General features: G+C 49.3%; 3 protein-coding genes across 4 annotated transcripts in view; 2 read left to right on the forward strand and 1 right to left on the reverse strand.

Moving 5' to 3' along the window:
• Positions 1-1,882: 1,882 nt before the first annotated feature.
• Positions 1,883-24,464, reverse strand: LOC119519178 (BRI3 binding protein). The gene is made up of 3 exons (XM_037816683.1): positions 24,249-24,464; positions 14,029-14,131; positions 1,883-2,655 (listed from the first exon to the last, which is right to left on the reverse strand). The coding sequence occupies exons 1-3, from the start codon at positions 24,462-24,464 to the stop codon at positions 2,234-2,236; spliced, it is 741 nt and encodes a 246-aa protein (XP_037672611.1). The 3' UTR covers positions 1,883-2,233.
• On the forward strand, positions 17,640-18,273 carry LOC119519179 (GTP-binding nuclear protein Ran-like). The gene has a single exon (XM_037816685.1). It carries the CDS (start codon positions 17,671-17,673, stop codon positions 18,271-18,273), a length of 603 nt encoding a protein of 200 aa, XP_037672613.1. The 5' UTR covers positions 17,640-17,670.
• Positions 24,465-27,132: 2,668 nt separating the features above from the next.
• Positions 27,133-27,449, forward strand: part of DHX37 (DEAH-box helicase 37) — a 33,993-nt gene continuing 33,676 nt past the window's right edge. For both annotated transcript variants that reach the window (XM_037817003.1, XM_037817004.1), the window contains exon 1: positions 27,133-27,293. In XM_037817003.1, the coding sequence (XP_037672931.1) occupies positions 27,188-27,293 (106 nt within the window). In that variant the 5' untranslated portion in view covers positions 27,133-27,187. The remainder of the gene's footprint in view (positions 27,294-27,449) is intronic.

The following is a 27,449-nucleotide window of genomic DNA, read 5'->3' on the forward strand; positions in this document are numbered from 1 at the left end:
AGGGATAACCCTAATTAACTGTAGGTTCTTCCATTAAAAATAGGCATCTTTTTACTGGAGCATATCAAACTATAAAATGGGTCTCACAGCCTGCGTTTACTGAATTTGGAAAAAATGGTGCATATCTTGACAGCAATTTTTCATTGATGGCTGTGGTCTCTATCCACAAGGGTCTACTGTAAGTGCCCAGATCTGGGTGCCTCCCTCAGATTGAGGAGAAATTAAATGGTTTTCTGATTTAGAGCCCGAGACGATGCAGTGCCCTTGGTGTTTCATGCACGGGAGTGAGAGGAAGACATAAGTGGGTATTATACCCAGCCCAGTGATGGCTTAAGACTTAAAACCTGGGCATTGCTGGCAGACGACTGTGTGCAGGAGAAGAACCAGGGAAGGAAGGAATTGGTATTGGCTGTGCAGACAGTACTTTCGCCCCAGCCCACACAAGCAGAGCACATTTTGGTACCTAAACACGGTATAGCCAAATGCAGGAAAGGAAGGGGAGCAGAGACAACCTCTCCCAGAACTGGTTACGGATGCCCTGTGCTAAAACAGGTTCATCTGGAAGTACATAAATGGTGAGCCTGGAATGGTTTCATCCAGGAAACACCTGTTTCAAATGCCCATTGAAAAAGAGGTGCCCAAGCAAATCCCCGAGATCGTGTGTGCTTCAGGAAGTGAACCAAACTGAGGAGTTTGGGGTCCCATTACATGTACCTCAAAAATAGAAGTTTCATACACAGCCTCAAAAACATCAACTTCTGATTCTTTGCAACCAAAAATAAAACTGATACTGGGGCTGTGAGGTCGTTTCTACCAGATCTGCCAGGCATCTCTGCAAATCTCGGTGCAGAGGCTTGGGGAGGGGGCTGCTTGGGGGTGGGTACAAAAGGGCCATGGAGACATTTGCAATCCCTGGCAGCCTTCAAACACCGCGTTCTGCAAAAGCAACGCCTTCCTTTCCTTGTTCTCTTTGGCTGGTGCTTAACAACGAGAATTGGGGGGAGGGGGTCCCCAGAAAGCTGGGTGTGTCCACCTGCCCCTGCCCCAAGCCTTGCACAGCTCCCTTTTCCAGGACACCCCCCACCCCAGCTATCCTTCCTGCAGATACCACTGCCTGCCCCTAGAGACCGCCAAAAACGAGGACACAGCAGACTTCCGACAAAAAAACACCTAACGAACGTACTGTAAAAATTTCAGGGAGAAGAAATCCAGATCGTCTTGAAGGCTTGCTTATTGCTGCTTATTGTTCCTGAGAATGCTGGATAAGGAACAACAGACTTGAAAATGTGATTTGCCTGATGATGTTTGTTTTCTTTCTAAGGTTCTGAGTCAACCAAAAACGAAATGAAAGAAATCAACAAAAAGCCCTCAGTGGTAGATCTTTCATGTACAGCCTGTTGCTGAACAGCTAAGCTGGGAAATGAAGCAGATCCTAGGGAGGGCCTTCAGCGTTTATCCAGGTAGCTCCTGGAATCAAACCCCAAAGACACTCCCTTGCCTGATGTTCCCATCTTTCCTTTACAAAATACTGAGGTTAACACATTGAAGCACAGAGGAAAAGAAACCTCAGGTTTTCTACCAAGAGTGATTTCTTCATTTAGAAACATAGCTGGCTTCTAGTATCCAAAAGAGGCTCTGTCAAGTCCACCTATCCACATTTAGACATGATGACATTTCATTAGCTAAGTCAACATCAACCCAAAATAAACAGAAATAAAGCTCATGGTTTTGGAACACCGGAGGAAAAAACAAAACAAAACAAAACAAAACACACAGACCTCACCCACCCATTCCCAAGCCGTGAAAACAAAACGCTTGCGTTTAAACCGTTCTAAACTTGTCCAATTAGCAATATTCTTCTCGATTTAAAGTTTTAATAAACTCGACTCAATCCGCCTTTATTAAAAAACCTTACAAAAGATGTATTTAAATGCCTGAAAAATTAACTTGATGCTCTGTGCACAGACACGCTTCTCGCGTACTGTGCAGCTAGTGTGATTCTATCCTTTGTTTGAAAAATATTTTCTCCACGATGACACTTAATGTGTAGTTCTAAATAAATGGCCTTTGAATTCTTGACACACGTCCTAAGAGCCGACACGCGGTCAAAAATACCATGGCCAGGTGCCGCTTTCTTGCTCAGTCACGTTTATTAAGAGTGTTTGGGGTTCGGTTGCTGCTTCTTTCTCTTCTTCCGAGCGTGCGCACTGGTGGCAGGGGCCCCGGCCAGCCTTCACTTGTCGTTGGAGCGGTCGAGGCTCTCCAGCACCCTGTTGAGGCGGATGTTGAGCACTCTGACCTGGCTCTCCAGGTGCTCCAGCTTCTCCTCCACACTGGGCCCGCTCGGACTGCTGCGCCAGTAGAACCCCATGGGCCCTGTCATGAAGTAAAGCGCCACCACGAAGCACAGGGGCAGCACGGCGCTCTCGGGCTCGCCCTCGTACTTGTGCAGGATGTACACGCAGGACATGGAGAACAGGAGGACTCGCACGACCCAGAAGAAGCGGCCGAACACCAGGTGCAAGAGGCTGAAGGCGAAGCCCAGCGTGAGCGACAGGAACCAGTAGGCCAGGAGAATAACGCCGACCAGCAGGAGGGCCCGGGCCGGGCTGCCGGACACTGAGGTGGGGCTGAAATACTGGGACATGTTCGAGACTGCAGGACAGAGGAGAGAAACAGGGCCTCGTCACTCGGGAGCCGGGGGCTGCAGGACACACCGGAGCCGGGCGACGCGGTGGCCTTACCGGGCCTTTGCAACCACCCAAAGAAGTGAAATACGCTACCCCTTTAACCTTTTCTCTGAGCGCGTCAAGCTGATTCTCTGAGAAGACAGAGGGCAGCCCTGTGGAATGCAGACGCTGCCTACCATGACGTGCCCCTGAAACACCTTTCACGGTGTGCTGGAGCCTGCAAATTGTCCTTTGATATTCCTCCTTGTCTCCATAGTTAACAAATGCCCAATTTTAGGCTGGAACCAGGGCTGCCCAGGATAAAAAGATATTCCCCAGCCTCCCTTACAGCTACATCACTAGGCTTTGGCCAAGGACAGGTGAGTGAAAGTGTTTTGCAATAGCTTCAAAAAGTACCTAAAAGCATCAAGAGTGTGCCTTTTGCCTCTTCTTCTTCCTGCTGGAATTTTGGACACAATGGCTGGAGCTGGAGCAGCCTATTGGGCCATGACGGAAGGGAGGCCTAGGGAGGCCTCTTATGGGGGAGCCTTATGTTAGGGGGTGCCTCAGTCCTGAGGACAATGTGCAGCACACCGCCACACCTGCATAACCACCTACATGTGACCTTTCACATAAGGGAGAAACAAGCTTCCATTTTGTTTAAGCCACTGTTATTCTGGGTCTGTTACTCACAGCCAAACCTGATCCTAACTGGTACAAACAGATGGAGTTACCTTTTAAGGAATAAGATCTGACCCCGTGAAATGAAGGAGCTGCATCTTCTCTTTGCCTGATTGGTGAAGATTTTCAAACAGAAAAATTGAAAGAACAGTAAAATACGCCCACCCAAACCACCCAGGTTTAACAATAATTAGCATTTTGCCGTATTTTGCTTTATGTCTCTATTCAGATTTTCTTTTCCTGAACCATGTGAAAGACACACACACACACACACACACACACACACACATCCTATTGCAGCATCTTTTAAGGAGAAAGACCTCATTCTTTCGAAACCACAACATCATCACACCCGAGAATATTAACGATTGTGTAATATGTGATATTTATAGCTGTTTCTGCCTCCCCAAACAGGATCCCATCCCAGTCCATGCACAGCCCTTGGCCACGCCATTCAGTCTCCTTTAATCTAGAAGAGTCCCAGAAGAGCCTGGGCTAGTTTTCTTGTAGGAAGTCCTGCATTCTGGAAGCATCACATTGTTTTTTTCATGGCGTTGTCTAATGTGTTCCAGAACAGTTCTATCCTAAGTGCATTTACTTTACGCCCACGGTTCTCCAATCTGAGCGTGTGTGGGAATCCCTTGAAGGACCCGTGAAAACACAGGGGCCAGCCCCACCTGAGAACATCTGCCTCAGCAGGTGTGGATGGCCCGAGAATTGGCACCTGTTACAAATTCCCAGGGGAAGCCGCTGAACTGAGGACCTTGCTTTGAGGTCCACTGGCCGACACAGGTTCAACTCTGTACATGTGGGGAAAAAAGGGGGGTAGTGGGGAGAAGAGTGATGGGACCATTTAGAGGGCATAAGTTGGGCCCAGAGCAAGCATGAGGTGGCAGCTTAGACCTGGGGCTCTAACGCATGCACAACCAGAATGTTTCAAAAAGGATCCCAGGGTTCACAGCTGAGTTCCATGCACAAGCTGCCATTTATCTGGGGCCAACGATGTCCACAGCAACCACCAGGACCCCCTACGAGCCAGGGTGCTGGTTCTGAGGGACTGGGATCATTTTAACTCAATGTGGTTTTGTTGTTGGCGTTTGGTTTTTAACTTTTTATTTTGAAATACTTTCAAACTTACAGGACAGTTACAAAACTAGTACAAATCCCATACAGAGAATCCCAACCTACCCCAGCCCACCCCAGATTCCCAAATCCACCAATTTTAACATTTTGCCACACTTGCCATATCATTCTATCCATCCATCCGTCCATCTACCTGTCTGTCTGTGTATCAATCCATTTTCTGAACATGTGAGTGTAGGTTGTACACATCATGCTGCTTCAACACTTATTACTGCCATGTACATCTCCTAAGAACAAGGATATTCATTTACGTAGCCACCTCAAGTGCAGTTGTCAAGTTCATGAAATTTAACATCGATAAAACGCTTACAGTCCACAGTCTAATTTTTCCTTGTTAGATCCCACCTAGGATCATGCATTATAGTTAATTATCATTTTTCTCTTTAGTTCTTTCTTTTTAATTGTAGGAACGCAGACACAACATAAACTTCCCCGTCTCAACCACTCCATGCACACCACTCAGTGAGATTCACCACATTCACCACCCTCACTACTAAAACTTCCCCATCTCCCCAGAGACCCTCCCCCCATTATGCATCTACTCCCCCTTTCCCCTGCCTCCTGCCCCATAGTGACCTGTGCTCTGATTTGAATCTCTTAAGAGCTTGCATATCTCTGATATTTTCTTTGTGGTTTCTATGGGGCTTAAATTTAACATCCTAAATCTATAACAATCTAACTTCAATAGTTACACAAACTCTGTTCCTATGTCCCTCCGTCCCCCTAGCTTTATATAATTCTTGTCACAAATTGCATACTTATACATTATGAGTCCCAAACTACTTATTTGTCATTACATTTTATGCATTTGCCTTTCAGACACTGTAAAAAGGAAAAAGTGGAGTTAAACCCAAAACTACTATAGTTGCAGCATTTATGTTCATCCGTGTCGTTATCCTCGCTGGAGATCCTTATTTCCTCACGTGGCTTTGACCTACTGTCTAGTGTCTTTTCCTTTCAACTTGAAAAACTCCCTTTAGCATCTCTTGTAGGGTCAGTCTGTTGGTGACAAACTCCCTCAGCTTTGGTGTATCTGAGAATGTTTTAATGCCCCCCTCATTCTTGAAAGACAGTTTGGCTAGAGGTAGAATACTTGGTCAGCAATTTTTTGCTTTTAGCTCTTCAAATAAGTCTTCCCACTGCCTCTTGCCCGCACGGTTTCTGATGAGAAACAGGCACTTCACCTTATTAAGGCTCCTTTGTACACAAGACGTTGCTTCTCTTGTGAGGCTTTCAGAATCTTCCTTTTATCTTTGGACATCAACAGTTGTATTAAAATACGCTGTGGGGGGCTGTACCAGTTTGTATATATTATGTCCCCCAGAAAAAGCCATGTTCTTTGATGCAATCTTGTGGGGGCAGACATATTAGTGAGGATTAAGTTTGGATTAGGTTGTTTCCATGGAAATGTGCCCCACCCAACTGTGGGTGATGACTCTGACTGGATGGTTTCCATGGAGGTGTGGCCCCGCACATTCATCATGGGCCTTGATGAGTTCGCTGGAGCACTATATAAGCTCAGACAGAAGGAGCGGGCTTGCTACAGCCAAGAGGGACACTGAAGAATTCACAGGAGCAGAGAGAGGAGCTGCAGTTTACAGAGACATTTTGGAGATGGCCTTTGAAAGCAGACTTTTGCTCCAGAGAAGCTTAGAGAGGACAAACACCCGAAGAGCAACTGAGAGTGACATTTTGGAGAGAAGCTGAAGCCTAGAGAGGAACGTCCTGGGAGAAAGCCGTTTTGAAACCAGAACTCCAGAGCAGATGCCAGCCACGTGTCTTCCCAGCTAACAGAGGTTTTCTGGACGCCATTGGCCATCCTTCAGTGAAGTTACCTGATTGTTGATGACTTACCTTGGATACTTTATGCCCTTAAGACTGTAACTGTGTAACCAAATAAACCACCTTTATAAAAGCCGATCCACCTCTGGTGTTTTGCATTCTGGCAGCATTAGCAAACTAGAATAGGGGCCTATTTGGGTTTATCTTGTTTGGAGTGTGTTGAGCATCTCAAATGTGTACATTCATGTCTTGCCTTGAATTTGGGAAGTTGTCAGCCATTATTTCTCTCTGCCCCTTCCCCTCTCTCTTCTCCTTCTGGGATTCCCACACTGCGTATATTGGTTCGCTGATGGTGTCCCACAGGTTCCTCAGGCTCTGTTCACTTTTCTTCGTCCTTTTCTCAAAACTTCTGCTCCTCAGACTGGATGATTTCAATTGTCTTATCTTCAAGTTCACTGAATCTTTCTTTTGCTCCAAGAAAGCGTTCTGCTGTTGAGCCCCTCTCAGGAATTTTTAGTTTCTGATGCTGAGGTCTTTGCTCTATTTGATTTCTTTTTCATAATTTCCATTTCTCTTTGATAAGACTCTTTCTGTTCATATACTGCTTTCTTGATTTCCTTTAGTTCTTTATCCATGTTTTCCCTTAGCTCTTTGAGCATATTTAGGACCATTTTTAAAAAAGTCCTTCTCTGGTATGCCCCAGGCCTGGCCCTCCTTCCCAGTGGTTTCTGATGCTTTAAACTTCCCCTTTGCCTGGGCCATCACCTCCTGTTTCTTCGTGTTTTGAAACCTTTTGCTGAAATCTGGACATTTTTATATTTTCATATGTTATGCCAAAATTTGGACTCTGAGGCATCTGTTCTTTATGCTTGTATCTAGCTAGTGTTCTGACAAGAGTTTTCAAAAAATAAAAATAAAAGATGAAGGAGAAAAAGAAAAGAAAAGATTAACCTGTGGGAGTGCTCTCTCTCCTTCAGGGCCTATCCATACAATGAGTTTAGAGAACAGCTCCAGGCTAAAGCATAGGGTCCTCCCCAGTCCTTTCTGCACATACAAGTGTATGGACCTAAGAAGTACCCTGTTTACATGGCTGTGAATGCCGCCTCCTCCCTAGGAAACCATGTCCTCACGATCCCGGGCACTGCACTTTGGTCCCACAGCCAGCAGCCCCTGGTCCCAGGCAGCAGGACTTGCCTTCTCTCCCATGGTCTGCAGGAGAGCTCTGTGAGCCGCCTTCTACACGCAGGGCAAGCTCTGGGACAGCAAGTCCTGCAGGCCACCACCACACAGACTGTGCCAGGCATGCACGCTCCCAGTGCACACATGAGGGTCACTCGCTCCCACTGGAACTGGGACCAGGGATCTGCAGCGGGAGACTGGGCAGCATCGTGCCACACCGGTGGGGGGAGGGGGCCAGCCAGGACACCACGAGACCCCACCGCTTTTAAGTGGCCTTTTTCTTGATGTGGCGCATGCTCTGTTGCTACAGTCCTTTTAACTGTTTTCTGTAGCTTTGAGAAAGATGTTTCTGCCAGTTCTTTCAAGTTTTCCAAAGCCTCTGTGTGGGGACAGAGCCCTGAAGCGTCTCACTCCATCCTGATGAACACAGGGCCTCCAATTCAACATGGTTTTTGACCTTGGAGCTCACTTTCAAACCTAACCTCTGTGTAAGACAAGATTCTCAGAGCTGGTTTCAGGATTCCGTCACACACACTCTGCTATTAGTGGGGACCCCAAAGAGCTTTTCCTTATATGCATTCCATCTAATGATATTAACCATATTAGAAACTAAAATTAGTTTTTAAAAAAGTAATCTTCAAAAATTATTTATTAATTCATTTTAAAAAACAAAAATAAACCTGTTATCGGTTGAGACAAATAACAAATTTTTCATGAAACAATAATTTTCAAAAAAAAAAGGAGTGAGAAGAGTGGTATTGTTTTGTGTGTTTACAAATCTATTTAACATCTGGCCCGATAGAAGAGAGCCGGCTCCTCCCCTCTGCTGGGTGTCACCTGCTGCCGTATGTTGTGGTGGCCGAAGTACACAAAGAACCTTTGAGTTCACAGTGCCCCCCAAAGGGTCTCGGGGACCCCCTCCAGCGTGCCTTAGACCTCACTTTGAGAACCATTGGGCTGGAATACATCTGGAGCCACAAAAATGCACTATTATGTCATCAAGGGACCGAAGAGAGGGGATCAGTGGGTACAAAAACACCTGTGGGAAACACTGGACCAGAGATGAGAATTCTCACCTCCACTCAAGGACAGGCAGTAAGATGTGACCTTGCTCCCCAGACTCTAAATCTTAATCAGGATACTGTTAACTGGTTCTCCTGCCTCACGGCAACGGGGGCTTGGAAAGAAAAGTTAGGTCTATCCATACAGTGGAGAATCAGCCATAAAAAAGAAAGAAGCACTGATACACACTAGACCATGGATGAAGCTCGGAAAACAAGATGCTAAGTGAAAGAAGCCAGACACAGACGGCCACGTACTGGGATTCCCTTTATGTGAAACGTCCAGAGCAGGCAAGTCCACAGAGACAGAGCGCAGGTCAGTGGTGGCTGGGGGCTGGGAGTGGGGGCACGGGGAGGACTGCTAGAGGGGATGGGGTTTATTTTGGAGCTGAGTGAGTGTTCTGGAACTAGATAGCGGCGGTGGTTGTACAACATTGGGAATGCACTAAATACCTCTGAATTGTTCCCTGTATAATGGTTAGTTTTATGTTCCATGAATTTTGCATCAACTGAAAAAAATTAAAAAAGATGAAAAGGAGAGAGAGAAGCCAGGGGCTTGGTGGCAGGCTTGCTCTTCAGTGTGGGGCAGCATCTCGGTCACTGCACATCCTGTGACATGCTCACCAGGGAGCAGGGTCGGCAGCTCCGGACTGCGGCTGGCCATGGGCAGCCCTCGGCATAGGGGATTGTGGTCGCCGGGTCGCTGTACTGAGACGATGATGTGGTTGTTGGGGCAGAGCTCCTTCGTGGGCCTCGAGCATTCGCTGAGCATTCACAGGGGGCAGGCATTGCTCCGGGCAGTGGACGTGTCATCATTCAATCGTTAGGACCTGCCAACGCAGTCAGCAGCGCTGACCAGGGTCTCACCGCAGGACAACCAGGGTGGGATTCCAACCCAGGAGCCCAGCTCCCACAGCCCACCTGCCTCGTCGTGGTTCTACCTGGATCGCATATCCCAGCGGGACTGACACTGCCCTCGTTTTCTCGGAAGACGCCTCGGAGGCTCCAGGAAGCAATGTGCGGGAGACAAGAGCCTCAGACCCCTCCTTCTGACCTGGGCAAGTGCTCTATCCTCCAAGAGTCTCCACTCAGACCCGGCATGGGGCCACGGCTGCACTGGCCGGGTGTGGCTTCTGAGCACTAGCAGGGTGGCAGGTCCAGAACCAGGTGCATCTTGTACAGTACACACTGGGTTCTGAAGGCGTACATGTCGCGCTCCAGGACTGCTGAGACGAAGAACCACGGAACGGGGGCTTCGGACTGCAGAGATGCAGGGGCTCGCAGCTCTGGAGGCTGGAAGTCCAGAATCCTGGGGCCAGCAGGACACACTCCCTCCGAAGCCTCAAGTGGAGGCTCCTTCCTGGCCTCTTCCAGCTCCGGGGGTGCAGTCGGCTGGGGGCCCCTGGGCTGGCGGCTGCCTCCCTCCAATTCTGCCTCCATCATCACAGCCTCCCTCCCTCACTTCTTATAAGGACACCTGTCACATGGGATGATGGGCCCACTGCACCCGAGTGGGACCTCAGGTGAATGTAACTAATCCCACCTGCAATGACTCTATCTCCACATAAGGCCACCTGCTGAGGGGCCAGGGGTGAGGACTTCAGCCTGTCTTCTGCAGGGACACAGTTCAGCCCATAACGTTTAGAACCAAAACAACGTAAGGTGGCACAGTAATAATTTTTACATTGATGACAAGTTGAGATGATAACATTTTGAGTATATTCGGCAAAATAAGATACCTTATTAAAATTAATTCCATTGGTTCCTTTTTGCTTTTCTTAAGGTGGCTAGTAGAGGATGTAAAATAGCACATATGTGACCCACTTTACATTTCTATTGGACGATGCTGCATTAAGGATTCTCCATTTTAACCAGCACTCCGAAAAATTCGCAGAAGGAAATTAGAGGTTGGTGCTCCCAGAAACGTTTTGCACCAGAATACCGACTTCAGTATACAATTGTCTATGGAGTATTTTGCACACTCAAACTTTTAAGCATAAGAAACAAATTGCAAAGGCCTTTGGATACTTTGAAGCTTGTGGTATCAAACAAAATGGGAAAACCCAGGTACAGAAGTAAGTTCTTTCCCCTGAAGAGTGTGCCAGCTCTCACTGTGAACGGGAGCACTGACAGCCTCCGGGCTCCACTGTGTGCTGACTCGGTTCTGATCCTCTCGCACATGCTTGGGAGACGGCTCCTACTCTGCAGTTTTCCATTCCAAGCTGCACACAATTTCCTGCAATCAGATTTGCTTCTTCAGGGCTTGCTGCTCGGGGATGGAAATGCCGGGAGTTCAACAGCCTGGGCAGGTGGCAAATATGGATTCCAAGCAGGATTGTGTGAAATTGCCGGATCTGGGCCGTGCATTGACTCAGCCAGGTCCCGGGAGGGGCCAGGAGTGGCCCTGGGAGACGGCAGCTGGTAGCATCCTCTCAGCTAGTCATGCTGCGGCCTCCGCTTCTCTGCTCAAGCAGCAAAGCCCCCGGGAGTCGGTCTGAAGCCCCTCAAATGTCGAAGTGGACGATTCCAGGCTGCAGGCAGGTTCCAGGCGGCAGAGGGAGCATGCCAGGGCGCGTGAATCGGTGCCCCCCAGGTGTGCAGCTTTGGATGAGCAGCTCAACCTCAGGGCCCCGGTTTCCAATCTGTAAAATGGGGTGTTGAGGCCAACAGCAGCATGTCTAGAGACAACTGGCTTTCTCGGTTTCCTGGGGCTGCTGATAACAAATCACCACAAACCAGGCAGCTTCAAACAACAAAAATTCATACCATCACAGTTCTCGAGGCCAGAGGTCCAAAACCAAGGTGTGGGCAGGGCCTCCAGGTGAGGGTCCTCCCGGGCCCCTCCTGCTTGCAGCTGCAGCCCCCCAGCTCTGCCTCCGTCTTCACGTGGCCATCTTCTCTGTCCCTCTTTGCATCTCCATGTCCACATTTCCCCATTCTTATAACGACAACAGCCACTGGATTTAGAGCGGGGCTGGCAGTCGTCCGCTCCTCCTTATAAAGGGCCTTTTGGTGCCAGACCTGGAGCGGGGAGCTACGGATAGGGCCCGGAGGACACCAGCAAGACCCCCGTGGGCAGGCGCTGGTAATCCAGAGGACAGGGGTGTAAGAACACACGTGAAGCCGCCTTGGACGTGGCCTTGGGGTTGGCCTCTTGGGGGAGGCATCCCGCCACCGAGACCTACAGATGGAAAGACCCGAGCAGGCAGGGGCAGGGGACGAGCCCTAGGCAGGGACATGCACTGAGACCAGGGCTGTGACAGGCCACGGCCTGTGTCCACAGAGTGGGACAGAGGCAAGCAGGGCTGGCATGCAGGGAAGGGAGAGTGGGAGACCCCGGGAGAGGGGGTCGGGGAAGCTAGGGACAGACTCTTAGAGCTTCATGGTCTGCAGTGTGGACCGTGGGTTCATTCCAAGTACACTGGAAGTCACCCAGGCACTTCAAACTGGAGAGTAACATGACCTGATTCATGTTTTAAAAAAGTCACTCTGGCTGATTTGCTGAGAAAGGCCTGCAGGGGGTGAGAGCACAATCCTAGCTAGAAGGTGTGTGGGGAAGAGGCAAGCCAGCGGGCCTCAGCATTGCCCAGAAAGGCCTGCTTGCAAGCAGGCCCTTGGCCAGCACCTGGGAACTTGCATTTCAGGAGGGTCCCCGCGGTTCCCTGACAAGAGAGGCTCCCTGTGCCTGGCTTGTGCGGGGTGCCTGCTTCCCTGCTGGGAGCCTAGAACTTTGGTGCGTGCCAAGCAGAGGGGCCTACGTGACCACCCCCCAATAAAAACCCTGGCGGAGCCTCCAAAGAGGCTCCAAGGGAGACAGCGTTTCCCGTAGCTGGGTGCTCTCGGCGCTGGCGGATGTAAGCACGTCCTGCGTGACTCCCCTGGACAGGACTCAGGCAGCCTGGCCCAGCCTCCCCGGGACTGTGGCCCATGAGCCTTCTGCCTTTGCCGATTGTGCTGTGTCCTCTCTGTGATAAATCGTAGTCGTGGGCACAACAGACACTGAGTCCTAGGAGTCCTCCTCCACATGTGGGGGTGGTCTCGGGGACCCCAGCACACGGGGCTCCAGGAGACTTCCTGGTGGAAGAGGTGGCACCTGGGGCAGGGAGGTGGAGATGGAAAACGGCTCCACCTGGGGGGTGTGTTCTGGATGGGAGCAAGTGGAGAGAGTGGCCTCGGCCCTGATAAAAGCTGGAGGTGGGACTGCTGGCAGAGGCCTGCTTGCCCGGCCACTTGACCAAGGGCGGCCCCTTAGAAAACTGAAAGGTGGTTTGTCCTGGGCGCTGTTCCAGAAGCTTCTGAAGAACCTCTGAAAGGGCAAGATCTTATGTGGGCGGGAAGCCGGCACACGGCAGGTGCTCTGCACAGGTTAGTGTTCTGCATAGCCGTGTCATCGGTCCCTGCCATTGCAGACAGGTGGGGGAGGAAGCAGAGCCAACGGGAAGACGGGGCGCGAGGGTGGGGATGGCTGGGGGCCCAAGGCCAGGACCCTCCACCAGGAGTGCTCGGTTCGGTTCTAGAGCTGCTCCTCGCTGACCGCTCCGTTCCACTGCCTGTGCCTCGTCATCAGCCAGAGACCAAAAACAACACCCTCAGAAGTGCAGGGAGGATGGGATTGTGCTCAACAGAAGCTCTCGTCAAGAATGTAAAACGTGCGGCCAGCAATGCACCATTAAATCTCGGTGTGGAAGGAGCTCTTCTGACTCTCTTGGCTGGCCAACAAGCAGCGTTCGACAGCTCCCTCGACAGCTCCTACCTGACGTGGCAGAGCTGGTGGCCTGGCTCTCACCACAGCTGTTCCGGCCTCCTTCCGGCCTGCCTTCTGGGGCTGCAGAAGCTGGAAAGCCAAGAGCTCCACCACCCAGGCTCCCCTGCAGCCCAGCACTGGAGAGAAATTAGGTCCCAGCCTGTGGCTGCCCTCAAGGGGGCTTTGGAACGTGAGCTGAGCAGGAGCTGCCTTCCCGCCACAGCTGGAAACGTCAGGGTTTCCTGCAGCAACACAGGAAGTGGGGTCACTGGGGTGACAGAAGGGGCTTCCTGATGCTTGACTCGGAGCTAAAATTGTTATGTCCTTGAACTCAGCAGCGGCACCCAAAGCCTCCGCTTTCCTGGGGCAAGAGGAGGCCAGCTCGGCAGCGTTCAGGGATTTATTCATCATTCCTTCAGCCCTTCTGCTGATTCCAGAGCACCTAATTCTCCGTGTTAAATCCCTTTCTGCTTCAATAACTGGAGGGGTTTCTGTTACAGATCCCAATAAGCCAGAGAACTGCACTTCTGGTCTGACTGGTTTGCTAGAGGCAGACACGTCAACCTGCTTCCACCTTATCCTAAATGGTAACTGTGAAATCTCAGCTCTGGTGTGCCATTTATAGACACAACTGCTAACATCTGAACTGCTCGTTTGTGGATTCACTGCACCCCACCCCCCATCTTGGGTACCACCCGCCAGGGGTTGGCTTCTGCAGCTGAAAAACCTCTGTAATAAAGCAGCACCTTACAAGAACCCCCACACCTACCGTCAAGTCCAAGAACATCCAAAAGCTCCATCCAAACTTTCCATAATGTTTCCACGAACATATCCACTCCAAGCACGAACCTCTCGGTCAGCCTGGTCAAAAACTGCAGAAACAAGAGAACGGAACCGTCACTGCTGCACGTCCAGCAGCCGGTCACCCGCCCAGCCCGGCCAAGCAGAGGCCTGCGTTCCACACCCCCCACGCCAACAGGGAGAAGTAATGAGCTGGTGATGGATGCCACACAGGAGATGGTCTCGAGGCTCAGAGGTGATGACTTGAGCTGGGGATTCATGAGCGGCAGGCCACACACAGAGAGAAATCTGGGAAAAGAAGACATCTCTCTTCTACAGGCTGAGCTGCTTCATGCCTCTTCCGGTTTCTCCCACAGCCCTGCTACTGCTCACTCTTTTGGCAAGTTCTCTGCTTTCCTCTGCCTGGTTTTCTCAGTTTTAAACGTGGGAGTTTCTGCTCCAACCCATTTCCCCTGATGGCTCCACAAAGGAGTGACTCAGAAGTAGGGGGACAGTGGTTCTCAAATTTGAGAAGCATCAGAACTCCCTGGGAACTCAGCCCACCCTGTGCCCGTAACACCCTGGGCCTCTCCAGGTGAATCCACCACACACCGAGGTTTGAGAACCACTGTGCCAGGTGACATAGACACATGGGATGAATGATAAGTGATATATACCCATGGAATAAATCCTGAAACTACAAATGGAATTCAGTGACAGGCAAGCCACTAGATTACCCTCCCAGGTGCACCCAGCATTACCCGTCACCTGTCTGTCCTTCCTTAGACGTGTTGTGTAAATAACAGCGGACGCACATTTCCCCCACACCTGGCAGCCTGTGGTCAGGGGGCTGCAGCTTTTCTCACCTCACACTCCCTCTGGAGTCATTTAACCTCAGACGGCAGAGCTGCCTCCTTTCTAAATGACGGTGCACCTGCAGCTGCGCAGTAACCCCCCATTAATGGACACTTAGGTTGTTTCCAGCTCTCCGCAATTATAGACAGAGCTGCAACGAAATCCTTGCACATGGGCCATGTGGCCTACGAGTGGAGGACAAATGCCTCCAAGTGAGCTGGCACATCATTTTAAATTGGAGGTCCTTACTGGATTGTTTCTCCAGCAGAAGGGAGAAAGGAAAAGCTGGGTTCAACCAGCCTGGTTAAACAAGCCGGCTGCGACTGCTGGGTTCAAATCCAGCCCTCCACTTATTCCCGGGTGGCCAGGGGATATTGTAAATGTTCTTAGGCCTTCCCAGGCCCCAGTTCTTCAGCTAACAAATGTGGGTAACGGTACGTACTTCTTGTTGTTACTGGAGCATGAAATGGGATTATTTGTGTGAAAGCTCATTACATTTGAGCACGTGGTAAATGTGGAAAACGCCTATTGATGTTCAATACCCAGACAGAAGCGATGACCCCCAGATGGCCCCCCAGGACTTCACCCTCTCAGCCTTAGAAAACCGCCAAGCTGCAAGCACTAATGGGATTTGCACATCCAGACCACATGCATACCAACGGACGAATGGATAAACAAGTCTATCCATGTGGTGGAACATTATACAGCCGTGAACAGGAATGAAGTTCTGTGATGTGCTGCAACATTGGTGAACTTGGAAACGTGATGTGGAGTGAAAGAAGCCAGGCAGACAGGCCACACATGGTCTGATTCCATTTCTGTGGAACGTCCAGAGCAGGCACATCCTTAGAGACAGAGCAGAGGAGCGGCTGCTAGGGGCCGGGGCCATGGGGACGACAACTGAGAGGTGTCATGAGGTGATGCAAATGTTCTAAAACAGACTGTGGTGACGGGTGCACAAACTCTGAGTATACTAAAGTCCACTGAAGGGTATCCTCTAAATAGGTAAATTGCATGGTGTGTGAATTATGCCTCTGTAAAGGTGTTCTTAAACAAAAATCAAAGGGTTTCCATAAAAACCAAAAGAAGACCTAAGGGAGAACGCCAGAAGGCAGCTTACCCACTGAAGAGGAGACTGGTGGTGCTGGCGGGTGGGAGTGGGACGGGGATGGATTTGGGAGCAAAGTCTGCAGGAAACCAGCATGGATCAAAATCACAAACAGGAGGAGAGGGTCTTCCAGAAGATCCCCCTCTCAGCACATATTCCAGATCAGTGACTTTCAAAGTGGGATCCCCAGGGTAGAAGCAGCCGCTTCACCCGGGAGCTCGTTAGAAATGCAGGCTCCTGGGCCCACCACAGACCCTCTGGGAGGGGCCCCCCACCTGCCTTGCCACAAGCCCTCCAGGGGGTCAGGTGGAATGTAAAGGGGAAAAAGCATCCCTGGGCTGCTTGCTTCCGGACCTAACCTGGGTGGGAGGCACATAGGCATTGGTTTAGTTATTATTATTCTTTGCTGCTAACAACTTAATTAGCAGGTAATTTACATACCATATAGTTCAACTGTCTAAAATATACAATCCAATCATTTTTAGTATATTTGTAGAGCTGTGAAACCAGCACCACAATCTAATTTTAGGACATTTTCATCACTCCAAAAAGAAACCCCGTATCCATTAGTAGTCACTCCCCATCCACTCCAGGCCCCCTCCAGTCCCTGGCAACTGCTAAGCCGCTTTCTGTCTCTAGGGATTTGCCTGTTCCGGACATTTCCTATAAATAGAATTATTAAATATGTTGCCTTTTGTGTCTGGCTTCTTTCAGCATCATGTTTTCAAGGTTCGTCCGTGCTGTAGGATATATCAGTACTTCACTCCTTTTCATGACTGAGTAATATTCCATTAAGTGGCTGTACCACATTTTGTTTATTCTGTTATAATTGCTTAAAGTACATGATTAATAGACATTTCTCAATACAGAGTAATTTCTATAATGTATTCAAATGGCAGAAAAAGGAAAGCTGTCCACACCAAGGCCACTATCCACACATTGGCTACTGCTCCGGCCATAGGACACTTTGACTCACTCAGTTGCTATGAAGAAGCAGGAGCCATTAGGGGTGCTCGAGAGAAGCCCAGAGCTTGCAAGCAGTTCCGTTAGACATTGGTTGAAAAACTGAACCTGCAACAGACCAGGCCTCCGGATCTAACCGTGAGCTCATGGAGCATGGGGGACTGAGGAATGCGGGAAGTGACGCCACGAGGATGCACCTGGGAAACCCAGACTGCAGGAAACTCTTCAGGACAAGCAGCTTCTCCACCGAATAACATGGCTTGGAGGAGACCCCAGGGGACGGGTGGGAGATGGAGCCATTAACACGGAGAGCCTGAAATCATGGTGACAGTATGTGCCCTGGACGTGATGGGGCAGGAATGCCCTCCACGTCTGCATCTTCCTCCCAGAACCCCAGAACCCCAGGCCAACCACAATGAAAACATCGGACGAACCCCAGCTGAGGGACGCTCTACAAAACACACCTTCCCAGTTCTCCTCAAAACTGCCAAGGTTGGCAAAAACAAGGGACGTCTGAGAAACCGTCACAGCCCAGAGGAGCTCGGGACCCAGGACGACTAAATGGAACGGGGTGTTGTGGATGGGATCCTGGGAAGAAAACGAACAGTAAAGAAAAGCTATGGAAATCAGAATAGACAGTGGACTTTAGTTAATAATAATGTGAGTCAGACGGGGGACAGAGACGCTTCTGGAAGAACCATCGCGATGGCCGCCCAACGAGAACCCCAAGTTCAGTTTAAACTTGTATTGGTTGGCGATGGGGGTACTGGAAAAACTACATTTGTGAAACGTCATTTGACTGGTGAATTTGAGAAGAAGTATGTAGCCACCTTGGGCGTGGGGGTCCATCCCCTTGTGTTGCACACCAACAGAGGGCCTATTAAATTCAACGTGTGGGACACGGCTGGTCAGGAGAAATTCGGCGGCCTGAGAGGTGGCTATTACATCCAAGCCCAGTGTGCCATTATAATGTTTGATGTAACATCAAGAGTTACTTACAAGAATGTGCCTAACTGGCATAGAGATCTGGTACGAGTGTGTGAAAACATCCCCATCGTGTTGTGTGGCAACAAAGTGGATATTAAGGACAGGAAAGTTAAGGCAAAATCCATCGTCTTCCACCGAAAGAAGAATCTTCAGTACTATGACATTTCTGCCAAAAGTAACTACAACTTTGAAAAGCCCTTCCTCTGGCTCGCTAGAAAACTGATTGGAGACCCTGACCTGGAGTTCGTGGCCATGCCTGCTCTCGCCCCCCCAGAGGTGGTCATGGACCCGGCTTTGGCGGCACAGTATGAACACGACTGAGAGGTTGCTCAGACGACCGCTTTGCCGGATGAGGATGACGACCTGTGAGGAAGTGAAGCTGGAGCCCAGCGTCAGAGTCTAGTTTTATAGGCAACTGTCCTGTGATGTCAGTGGTGCAGCGTGTTTGCCACTTTATTATATAGCTAAGCAGAACATGTGCTTAATCTTTGGGATGCTGAAGGAGATGAATGGGCTTCGGAGTGAATGTGGCAGTTAAAAAAAAAAAAACCTTCATTTTTTGGACCTGCATATTAGCTGTTTTGGAACACAGTTGTTTCCTTTTTGAGTTTCAAATATAAGACTGCTACAGTCACATCACAATATTCAGTGGTGAAGTCTTGTTTGTTACTGTCATACCCGTTCCTTTTCGTTTAGAATCAGAATAAAGTTGTATTTCAAATTAAAAAAAAATAATAATGTATAAATATTAGGGGAAGCTGAGGGAAGTGGGGTATGGGACCTCGTTGTACTGTGCTGGCAATTTTTTTCTAAATCTACAGCTGTTTGCAAAAAACTATATTAAAAAAAGAAACTTAAAAGACATATCAAGTAAATGCAGTGTACACAGCTTGTTCAGATCCCAATTCAAAGAGAGTGATCTTTCAAAAGTGGGGGCACGGGTGTAAGAAGAATGGGAGAAAGCTGACCACCGGATGAGCTGAGTGATGGGCATGGAGGGGGCTTTATCCCATTCTCTCCACCTCTGTGTATGCTGGACAGTTTTTGGAGTGGGAGGTTTAGATCTGGGGGAAAGGGAAGCAGGTGAGCACCCTCAGGACGGCTGCAGCCCGGGAAAGCAAGGCCCAGGCCACTCCAGGCGAGGGGACAAGACTGCTTCTCCAGGCCGAGGGGTTTCATCGCCCTCCTCTCTGCAGCAGGGGCCTGGACACCCAATGCCCCGGGGCCCTGGGTGACGGCCACCCTCCTGCCACCGTCCCCTCCTCTCCACCAGGAACCCCCGGTCACAGATAAACCAGCAGGCCCCAAGGAAAACCAGTGGCAAGGGCAGCCTGTCTCAACAAACAGGCCAGGGAGGGAGTGAGCGTTTCGGCAGCTGAGAGGTTTGCAAAGCCTCCGAAGGGAACATGGTGAAGCAACGGTTGCGTGAGCTGGGATACTGGGGTAAGGAAGAAAGACAAACATGAGAGGACCTGGCACCTCACCGACTGTGAGTGAATTACGAAGGAAAAGTAGCCCCAAGTTGGAGGGTCTGTCTGGCCGCAACCAAGCGATGAGCTGAGCATTGCAAGCAGTGGGACAAACTGACATCACGTCCGTGGACGGGCTGCTGCAAGAGGACGCAGACCCCCATGTGGAGTCCCTTCTGGAAAGGTCTGCTGCGAGTGTAATGCCCAAAAAACAATCGGACAGGCGCACACTGTGCAAAATTCCAAATGACAACTAGTCTGTCAAAAACCCAATGAGTTGTGGTGACGAATGCACAACTATGTGACAATACTGTGAGCCATGGCATGTAAACTTTGGATGGCTTTGTACAGTGTGTGAATAAATCTCAATAACAGTGTGCATTAAAAAAAAAAAGTGAGATACCACTTCACCTGCATGACGACGGCTAGGAAAAAAGACAATAAAGTGTTGGGGAGGATGTGGATAAATAGGAATTTCAATCCATTGCTTGTGGGAATGTAAAATGGTGCAGTTGTTGTGGAGAACGGTTTGTTGGTTCCTCAAAAGGCTCAACAGACAGTTGCCATCTGACCCAGCAAGCCTATTCCTAGGTATACATCCCAAAGTGCTGCATTCCCTGCAGCACTGTTCAAGACAGCCCCAAGTGGAAACAGCCCGAATGCCCACGAAGGGCAGAGCGGATACACAGAATATTTGTGGCTACAAAAATGAACGAAGTTCTGATTCATGCTACGACATGGATGAACCTTGCAAACATGATGCTGAGTAGAAGCCAGACACAAAAGGCCACACAGTGCATGGTTTCACTTACATGAAATGTCCAGAATAGGCAAATCCTTGGAGACAGAAAGTAGATTAGTAGTTGCCTAGGGCTGGGGGTTGGGGGAAGTGGGGGCTGCTAACAGCTATGGGTTTCTTTTGGGGGTGATGGAAATGTTCTGAGATTGACTGTAGTGATGGTTGCACATCTCTGTGAAACACTGAAAGTGACTGAATTGTACACTTTAAATGGGTTAATTATATGGTATGTGAATTATATCTCAATAAAGCTATTACAAAAAAAAAAAAGGCAACTGGTCTGGATGCTTCAAAAATATCAATGACATAAAAGCCCCCACCCCACCCCCAATAAAGCAAGGGGACAGAGAGGCAAAAGAAGACATGAAAACAAATGCAATAAGCAGAACTTGATTGGGTCCTAGATTTTAAAAAAAGGTATAATGGACATTTGAATACAGAATGTACATTAGAAAATATTATTGTATCAAATTTAAGTTTCTTCAACAGGACCAGTGGTTCTATAGTAGAGTGTCAGGAGGTCTGCAACTTAATTTCAAATGCTTCAGCCAAAGGAAAAAGTGTGTGTGTGTGTGTGTGTGCGTTTGTAGAGAAAAAGAAAAACAAGTTTGGGGGAAAAATGTGAGCAACTGGTGAACTGACCTGAGGGGTTTAGAGCTAGGCATTGTCCTAGTCTTGCAACTTTTCTGTAGTTTGAAATTCTTCAAAATAAAAAGTTAGAGGATTAATTGCATGCTACAACATGGATGAACCTTGAAAATGTTATGCTGAGTGAATAAGCCAGCCACAAAAGGACAAATACTGTGACTCCATTTTAGGGAGAATATAGACTAGGCAAATTCAGGGAGACAGAAAAGATTAGAGATTGCCAGGGGCAGTGGGGAGGAAGAATGAGGAGCTATTGCTTAATGGGGACAGAACTTCTGTTTGGGGTGATGGGGAAGTTTTGGTAAGGGATGGTGGTGACCGCACAACGCTATCAATGTAATCAATACCACTGAATTGTACTTAAAAATCATTAAAACGGCAAATTTTACGTTCTACATATATGTTACCACAACTAAAAAAAGTTAGAGGATTAAAAAAAAGTTAGGGGAACATTATCTTGATTGTGGCATATAACTATGTCAAAACTTATCTAACGGAAAACCCTAAATATGTGCAAGTCTACTGAGCTATAATGACAGTAATGCCTCAAAAAAAAAAAAAAAAGTGTTAAAATGGTGGAAAAAAGGACAAAAGTGTTATTTAGCAAAAAATGCAAGCCTATGTTAAAAAAAAAAAAAAAGAGCAGCTCAATAGAAAAATGTCAAAGAAAACAAGTCAGCTCCTAGAAAAGAAAACACCAATGGATTCTGAACAAATGAACCGTCTATCTCATACACAAAAAAATCAGAAAGTTAAATGACACACTGTAGCAGAGGGATTGGGAACCTGCCCTCTCAAATGTGGCTGGTAGGAGTGTAAACTGGTGTCAGCTCTTTAGAGGAAAATCTGGTAATAACTCTCCAAATTAAAACTGCACGTGGAACCAGAACTGTGTATAACGTACACAAGCAGACAAAACTAATTTATGGCTGCAGGAACTCAGGAGACGGGCCACCTGAAGGGGTAACCTGTGAGGGAGCACGTAGGGGCATCTTGGGGACAGAAAGTTCCATTTCTAGATCTGCTGCTGGTCACATGGGTGTAGTCAGTTTGTGACAATTCATTATGCTGTACACTTGTGCTTGCAGAAAAGAGCACAAATTATAGTTCAATTAAAAGCTGCAAAAATGCACACACTCTTTGACTCAGCAATTGTGTTTTTAAGAATTTACCAATAAATGTGACCACGTGCACATGCAACATATACAGAAAGACCTTCACTGGGGCCCTGTTTGGAGTGGCAAAGGACAGGAAACTAACAAAACACCAACCGTAAGGGGCGGGTTAAACAAACTACAGTGCGTTCTTACAAGAATCTACTCTTTGCAGCCTTTCAAAAGGAATCCAGCAAAGCTGAATGCACTGATAAGGTCTGACCTCCCAAAATATTTTAATTTTTTAAAAAGGAAGGTACAGATCAGTATGTATAGTGCAAAACATACAAAAAACTAGCAAAAGGGGAGAAGTCTCTAAATACTTATATATGCTCAGAGTCTCTGGTTGCTTTGGGGGTGGGGAATGGGAGGGAGGAGTTCAGAGGTAGGAAGAAGATTTAGTTTTTACCCTTTTGAACTATTTGAAATCATACTTCATACAACTATGACCTTATTTTAAAATACCTATAAATAATAAAAGCTTCTTTAAAATAAAATCATAAAACCTAAAATGAAAGCAAAAGTGCAAGGGGAAATAGGCCAACTTCTCCACCTGACCTTGGGGATGTCCCACCCACAGGTCCAAGTTCATTTTTACCCTGTGCTCCCTGATACATGAGGTCCAGGCAGGCGGCCCCATGCCCCAGCTTCCTAGACCTAACTCCTGTCCCCTCTTCCGTGCCCCCTCCAGGCAGGACACCTGAACCCCTTCCTCCTCCTCTTCCTGAACCTTTGGGCTCTTGGCAATGATCCCCTTGTGCCAGCATCTACTTTATTTTGTACCCAAGGTCCTGTGTGATCTGGCCACTGCGTCCCCTCTTTCTCTCTGCCCCAACCATACCCACAACCTCTCTCTGGCCCTCCCCACGCCGAGCCCACTCCCCAGGCAAGTTCTCTGTGCTTGCTCTCCCCCCACCTGGAAGGCCGTTCCCCGGCTGGGTCCTCGCTACGCAGGCCTGGCTCACGTCCCCGGCCTCTGTCCCAGGTGAGGTTATGAGGGTCAGAGCTCCCAGTTCTCCACCACCAATTAGCCAAACCGTGGGCAAGAGCTTTAAACTTTCTGTGCCTCAACTTCCTCATTTGTAAAATGAGGATAACAGTATGTCCCTCTGAGAACAGTGCCAGTCCTCCAGCAGTGCTAGCAGTGCTGCTTTGCACCCTGGCCAGAAAATAATAATAATAATAGTAATAATGATAATAATAATAATAATAATAATAATAATAGCTAGCAGAAATTCAGCCAATACCGTGAACCAGCAAAGGACTAAAAACTGCTAACAACCTCATAAAGAAGGCGGCATTATTACCACCCGCCTTTAACAGATAAAGAAATGGAGGCCTAAAGAAGGTGGTCAAGTCAAAACTAGAACCCCAACTTGTCAAGACTCCAAAATCCTTGGGTTAGCACGGAATAAAGAGATTACCAGAAAGAACAGCGAGTGGGGTACCAGGGCCCCCCATCGCCACATCAACTCTCCCCAGTAACATGGGCTTTCTTGGGAACTCCCAGGCAGACGTTGACCTAGAAAGGTGCCCCTATCCCCCCCAGCTCCAGGGGGCCCGACACCATCCGCAGGGGCTGCAGGTCCCTCCACAGCCCGAAGTAAACGACCCGCTCCGTGTTAAAGGCCCGGCGCACGCTAGGCGCTCAGTAGGGAAACTTTGCCAAGTTGCCAAAGCAACAGAGCCGATCGCATGGCTCCCTCTCTTTTCCGGTGAAGGAAAAATAAACCCAAATCCTTTGAAAGCAGCAGGAGGGCCTAAGGTGCACAGGGGAAGTGGGTCGGGGTACGAGAGTAGAAGAAACGCGGGGCTGCCCCGGGAGCGCGCAGCAGGGTGGGGAGAGGCGGCGAGCGCGGCCGCGGTCAGGGCGCCCCCTGGGCGGCGGGCACCGGGCCTGCCTCATAATAGGTGCTCAGCAAACGTGCTGAATGAATGAATGAGAGGTGCGGACGCCGTCGCCGCGCGCCGCCCTAAGGGGCAAGGTCCAAGGAGAAGGGCTGCGCGTTGGAGAGGGCGCCCCGAGACCCTGCGCCCTGGCCCTGAGCCCCAACGCTCAGACCCGACACCTCCCGGGCAGGTCCCGGGCCGCCAGCCGGGCATCCCCCTCCCCGCGCCCCGGCTGGGCCAGCAGACCCGGAGGCCGCGCGCGGCCCAGGCCGGCCCCGGGAGCCAGGTGCGCGGCGGCCGCGGCAAGGTGACCGCGGGCGCGGGCCCGGGGCCCACCTTCTGCGCGGCGCGCACGTTGTCCTCGCCGAACAGGCTGCTGACGCTCTGCGAGAAGGTGTTGCCCGTGCGGCGGTAGCTGTTCTTCTCCGCGCCGCCGCGGCCCCGCGCCGCCTGCACGCCCGGGGCCAGCCGGAGCAGGAGTAGCAGCAGCAGCAGCCCCGGTGCGGCGAGCGCTGCCCGGGCCCGGGGCCCCCCGGAGACGCGCGCGCCCATCCTCGACCGGCGGGGTGTGGGAAGCGGGACGAGAGCCACACGCAGGGACGCCGCGGGCTGCGCCGAGGACCGCGCTGGTGACCGCGCTGCGCCTCTGCCCGCGCCCGCCGCCGCCACCGCCGCGCCACCTGCCCCGCCCCGCGCGCAAAGGCGCGATGGCCCTGCCCACGTGCGCCCCGCGCGCCTCGCCCCGCCCCCCGACGCCGGCTCCCGGGGACCCTGACATTGCCGGAGGGAGCGGTGGCTGCTCTGGGTCCTATGCCTCCCGGCCGATCAGCCCGGAAGCCTCCCCGGCCTGAGTTTCTCAATCTTTTTAAAACGTGATTCTTGATTTTGAACATTACTGTAAAAAGCAACCTATGCCTGTAAAACTTGCAACAGCTTTGGCCAGAATGAGACTGCAATTGATTGGGAAACGTGACACATGCATGAATCCCTGGATTCCGGATGATGCTCCTAAACTGGCCACCAATACCGATTGCAAGGGCACCAGCCCATCATTCTGGAATTTACTAACAAAGGAATAACATCAAGCTTCTGAAGGAGCTGCACTTCAGAGTCACCAAATAGCTGAGGAGGAAAAGTTCTTGTTGCAAAAGAGTCCAGCTAATAAATGAGTAGAGTGATAGAATTAGAAAATCATTTGCACCCCTTAATTATGGATTCAGACGACAGTCATTAAATTAAGATGTTTAATCTTAAAGGAAAACTTGAAAATGGAGGAACCAAGTTGTCACGACCTGAACCCGCTAAACAATCTTAGTATTAGGAAGTATCCAGCGCCACCTGTGATGGATTCTTGCCAAACTTTATTGGATCTGAATCTAATCTGGCCGTTAGCTCTCACCAACGGTTTATAGGAAATGGGGGGAGGGGGGCGGTTAGAAGAAGCAATCGGTCAAATGCAGAGTGTGGGGCATTCTGTAAGACCAACGACCAAGTTCCTTCAAGGAAGAAATGGCATAAAAGTAGGGGATTGTTGATTTTAAAGGACTGAAGAGCCTAACAACCAAATACAATACAGGTACCTTATTCGCATCCTAAATCAAACAAACCCAGTCTAACAAGATATTTTTTTGAGACAATCAGGAAGATGAAACTATTTTTTGCAAATCTGATGAGTAAAAAAATAAAATGCATCTTATTTTTTAACTTCCTTTTTTTCTGGATTCTTAGTGAGGTTTTCATATGATTGGTCATTTGATGTTATCCTTTGGGAGTTGCCTGTTCATATCCTTTGGCCATTTTTAATTGTGTTCTCTTCCTTTTTTATTGAGCTGTATCATAAGGCAGAAAAATATACTCAGCATGAGGTACCTAGTGATGAATTTTCACAAACCAAACACACAGAGTAACCACCACTCAGATTAAGAAATGAAACATACCAGCCCCCAGAAAGTCCCCTGTTGTCCCCTCCCATTCACTGCAATCCCCCCAAATTTAGAGGATTGGTTTTGCATGTTTTTAAACTTCATGTAAGTGGATTCACACGATACGACTATCTGGCTTTTTTCAATATTATATTTATGTAATCCATCCATATGGTCGTGAACCTCCCTCATTTATAGATGTTCTTGATATCTTCTGGAAGCTAACATCCAGCTTTAAGTTATCCAAAGCTAAACTCTGATAAGCAAGATTTTAGAAGAAAATATAGGCAAATCTACCATGACCTACTTAATCTTTTTTAAATAGATGCACCTTTAGTTTACTTAAATATATTTAAAGAAGAAACAGTGGATTGCTATCGTTCCAAACTATAAAACTCATGGAAACACAGGCTCAATGTGCTACTTATACTTTTTTTTTTGCAAAATACATCAAAATTAATATATATACTGTTAGAAAATGTTCATCTGCATACTACCAAAATCTTCTCCCGTGCCACTTGTGGGGTTGGGGGTGGGGGCGTGGGGAGCAGCTTATCCAAATAAAATCACATTCTTCATTCCTTCCTTCCTTCCTGCAGCAGGTATTTATTGCTTACCTACTCTGCAGCCAAATGTTCCAGTTTCTCCAAAGGTTTTTCATGAGGCAGTCTTAAAACATAACTTCATCCGTTCTAAAAAACGTCTAGTGCCTCGCCTTTTTGTGTGCACGATATAATTTGAATGTTTGCTTGAGGAATTAGATTTTAACAGAAAAAAATATGTGAAAGAATATTACAGCTCTCTTCGCAAGATAATTACAAGATTCAGGAGATACATTATTTCCGAGTGTGCTCAAGACGCCGTGATATGGTAATGAGCCTTTAAAGTTCTTTTAGTTTTCTCTCTGTCCCTGTAAAGGAAATATTTAGCGCGTTTTTACTACACAATTAATACATGCTTGTTGCAAGAATATCAGAAAATGCAGCTGAGCAAAAAGCGGATGGGGGAAGAAGTTTGTATTAGTAGTGAAATTATTATCGGTAGCTTTTCAGATTTCGAGACTCAACCACTCGGCGTGAGAACCCGCCTGGGTTTAAACTCAGGCCTCTGCTGGGACCTCGGGACTCGCCCCTCCCGTAAATTGCCCCGCCCCCTGACCCTGGGACCGTCCCCAGCCCTGGCCCCGCCCCGTATCCTACTCCGTCCCTCAGTCCTTACGATGAGCCCGAGATCTCGCGATAGTTCATCCCGGAAGTCGCGCGGCCTGGAATTGTGGGTTGGGAGGCCACGTGGGCTGGGCTTGGGGCTTCGCTGCAGCTTGGGCAGGCGGGAGAGGAGCAGAGCGGGCTTACCATGGGGAAGCTGCGCCGACGGTACAACGTCAAGGGACGCCAGCAGGCGGCCCCTGGCCCCTCCAAAGGCGGCCCCGATCCGCCCCCGGTGCGGCTGGAACTGGAAGGTAAAGGGAAAAGGAGCGGGGCTGGCTTCTGGGGGAGGGCTGGCCTGTGGGGGCCCGGGGATCCTCCGGACTGTGCCCCACCTCCCAGCGAGGAGCCCGTATTTCAGAGGATACAAAGGAGCGGGGGGCGGGAGCGCGGGATATGCAGCGACAGCC

The sequence above is a fragment of the Choloepus didactylus genome, chromosome 23 (assembly GCF_015220235.1).
Source record: "Choloepus didactylus isolate mChoDid1 chromosome 23, mChoDid1.pri, whole genome shotgun sequence".
Classification (NCBI taxonomy): domain Eukaryota; kingdom Metazoa; phylum Chordata; class Mammalia; order Pilosa; family Megalonychidae; genus Choloepus; species Choloepus didactylus.

Bases quoted from the DNA above. Each gene is read 5' to 3' on its own strand.
- LOC119519179 (XM_037816685.1), top strand. From the start codon at position 17,671: ATGGCCGCCCAACGAGAACCCCAAGTTCAGTTTAAACTTGTATTGGTT.
- LOC119519178 (XM_037816683.1), bottom strand. From the start codon at position 24,464: ATGGGCGCGCGCGTCTCCGGGGGGCCCCGGGCCCGGGCAGCGCTCGCC. The intron at 14,132-24,248 runs GTGGGCCCCGGG...TTGTTTCTGCAG, and splicing joins ACGTGCGCGCCGCGCAGAAG to TTTTTGACCAGGCTGACCGA. The intron at 2,656-14,028 runs GTAGGTGTGGGG...TCTGTCCTGCAG, and splicing joins GGATGTTCTTGGACTTGACG to TCTCGAACATGTCCCAGTAT.